Here is a 2344-nt window from a genome sequence, read left to right as displayed (position 1 = left end):
AAACGACAAATCAATGTGAAAACAGTTTAGTTTTAAAAATTTACCTAATTAGGTGTAGAAGTCTGGAGAAATATTTTTGCTCCTTGCAGTCTATTTCAAATACGATGGTACATGATATGGAAGTAAAAACTGATAACAGAGTTTTCAGATCACTTTTTTTTTGCTTAGAAATGATTTATAGTTATTTAGTTCATATAATGTAGAAATATTGTGTTATAGACATATTATTTAGTTCCTATAATCTAGAAAGTGAGTTAGTTAGACCTATAATAATAGTCTATTTTTTAAAAAACTATAAAATGAATCTATAATCCACTTTCACCGCGGCGGTTGATTCCTATAATCCACTTTCACCGCGGCGGAATCAACCTCCGGCACCGCCGCCGAAGACGGTGGAGATTCGACTGAATGTGCGATTTGTCTCAGTGATTTCGCCGACGGCGAAGAGATCAGAGTGCTTCCTCTCTGTGGCCATTCCTTCCACGTGGAGTGTATTGACAAATGGCTTGTCTCTAGGTCTTCGTGTCCTTCTTGTCGCCGGATTCTTAGGCCGGTGAGATGTGACCGGTGCGGTCACGCTTCCACGGCGGGGAGTCAATTGAAAGATCATCAACATCACCAACACTCGTCGGAGCTCACTTCCTCTATTCCTACTTTTCTTCCTTAACACTAATTTTTTCTTAAGTATCTGAATAATTAATTCAGAAAGTATGTAAAGTGAGTTTCATCAGTAAAATTCTTAGAAGGGGAAATAGAGATCTTTTGTAGTTTTGTGTGATTTTTCTTGTAAGTTATCGTGTTTTTTTGTCAAATCGTGTGTAAATCAATTAGATGGAGTTTGTAGTTCTTTTTTTTTTTTTTTATCAAAGGAGTTTATAGTTCCTGATGTTTATTTACAAGGTCAGTAAATTATATAATATAAATGAATTTAGTACACAAATAAATTGAGTATTGATTAGACAGCTTCTGGTAGGCCTGTGCATTTTAACATGATCCGAACCGGAACCGACCAAAAAATATCCGATGATCCAAAAATATCTGACTCGGAACCGGACCGAAAATTTACAAGTACCTTTTGTGTTTAAATTTTTTTTACCCGAAAAGGAACCGACCCGAATAGATCCGGACCCGAAAAGAACCGACCCGAATAGACCTGACCCGATAAGAACCGATTCGTACCCGACTTAAAACATGTATATCTAAAACTATGATGTTTTTGTGTTCTATTTTATATATATTATTTTATGATTTAGTTGAAATATCTTTTGTTAACAACATTTGTTATTATTTTTTAACATTTTTAAAGTAATATAAAGCTTTAAAATGTAAAATTTAGAGTTTTAAAATGTTTTATTTTAATTATTAATATTTTCATTTAAGTTGTTTTGTAAAATTTTAGATATATATGACAAATATTCAACTAAATTTGATGGAATTGGGTATATCATGTCTTTTTCAGATCCTAAATACCCTAACCCGATCCGGACCTGATATAGACCCGAAAAATTACGGGTATTTTATGGGTATTTTAATTATAGACCCGAACCGACCCGGACCCGAGAAGAACCGACCCGAATCCGAACCGAAAATTTTTAACTACCTATTGGGTCTAAATATTCAGGACCCGAAAATACCCAGACCCAAAAGGAACCGGCCCGAACCCGACCCGAAGACCCGAACGCCCAGGCCTAGTTCTGGAGACGGCCATGTGATACCTGAACTGAACACAAAGTCCATCCCCCCTCGGTCCCTCCGGAAAACTACCAAATTTATTTCCAGGGAAATACAAATAATTCTCTTTTTTTTTTGTCAACCCAAATAATTCTCTTACATTTGGATAAAATTTGTTTTTCTCTTGTCTAGAGTAAAAGCTGTTTTACGAAATTCTGCAATATAAAAATATGTTTAATAAATGTTGACATATCCGGTTAATTTGAAGTATGTAACATTTATCAAAGGGTTAACGAAATGTATACATTACTCCAGTAAATATTTCTATTTACACTTTGGTCGAATCATTAGAAATTTTATAATTTACTAGGTGCATAAAATTTTTTACGGGATTTTATTGTATTGGTGTATTGTATAGTTTTGTTTACGGGATTTTATTGTTTTTTTTGTCTATAATGTGATTGATGGGACTTTGGATATTACATAGGTTGATGAGTTTGATATAAGAATGAACGACTAAGTCATATGTTGATATTTTTATAACTTATATGTTCAAAGTTGAGGGTGATGGAACTTGTTAGTGTTTACTTAGGTAGTTGTTTGTATATAAATCAAATAGTGCATGGAAAAAGATAATAAATTTGGATTTAAAATGTTAAGGTTTCAAAATAAT

At 33.5% G+C, this 2344-nt stretch overlaps 1 protein-coding gene across 1 annotated transcript; it reads left to right on the top strand.

Moving 5' to 3' along the window:
- Positions 1-343: 343 nt before the first annotated feature.
- On the top strand, positions 344-857 carry LOC106330447 (RING-H2 finger protein ATL44-like; the record flags this gene model as incomplete). The annotated part of the gene is made up of 1 exon (XM_013768910.1): positions 344-857. A coding segment is annotated over one exon (324 nt), but the record flags the coding sequence as incomplete, so codon positions are not given.
- Positions 858-2344: the final 1487 nt, after the last annotated feature.

This window comes from Brassica oleracea, chromosome C3 (assembly GCF_000695525.1).
Source record: "Brassica oleracea var. oleracea cultivar TO1000 chromosome C3, BOL, whole genome shotgun sequence".
Lineage (NCBI taxonomy): Eukaryota > Viridiplantae > Streptophyta > Magnoliopsida > Brassicales > Brassicaceae > Brassica > Brassica oleracea.
Note: the sequence above shows the minus strand (reverse complement) of the source record. Positions and strands in the feature narration are given on the sequence as shown.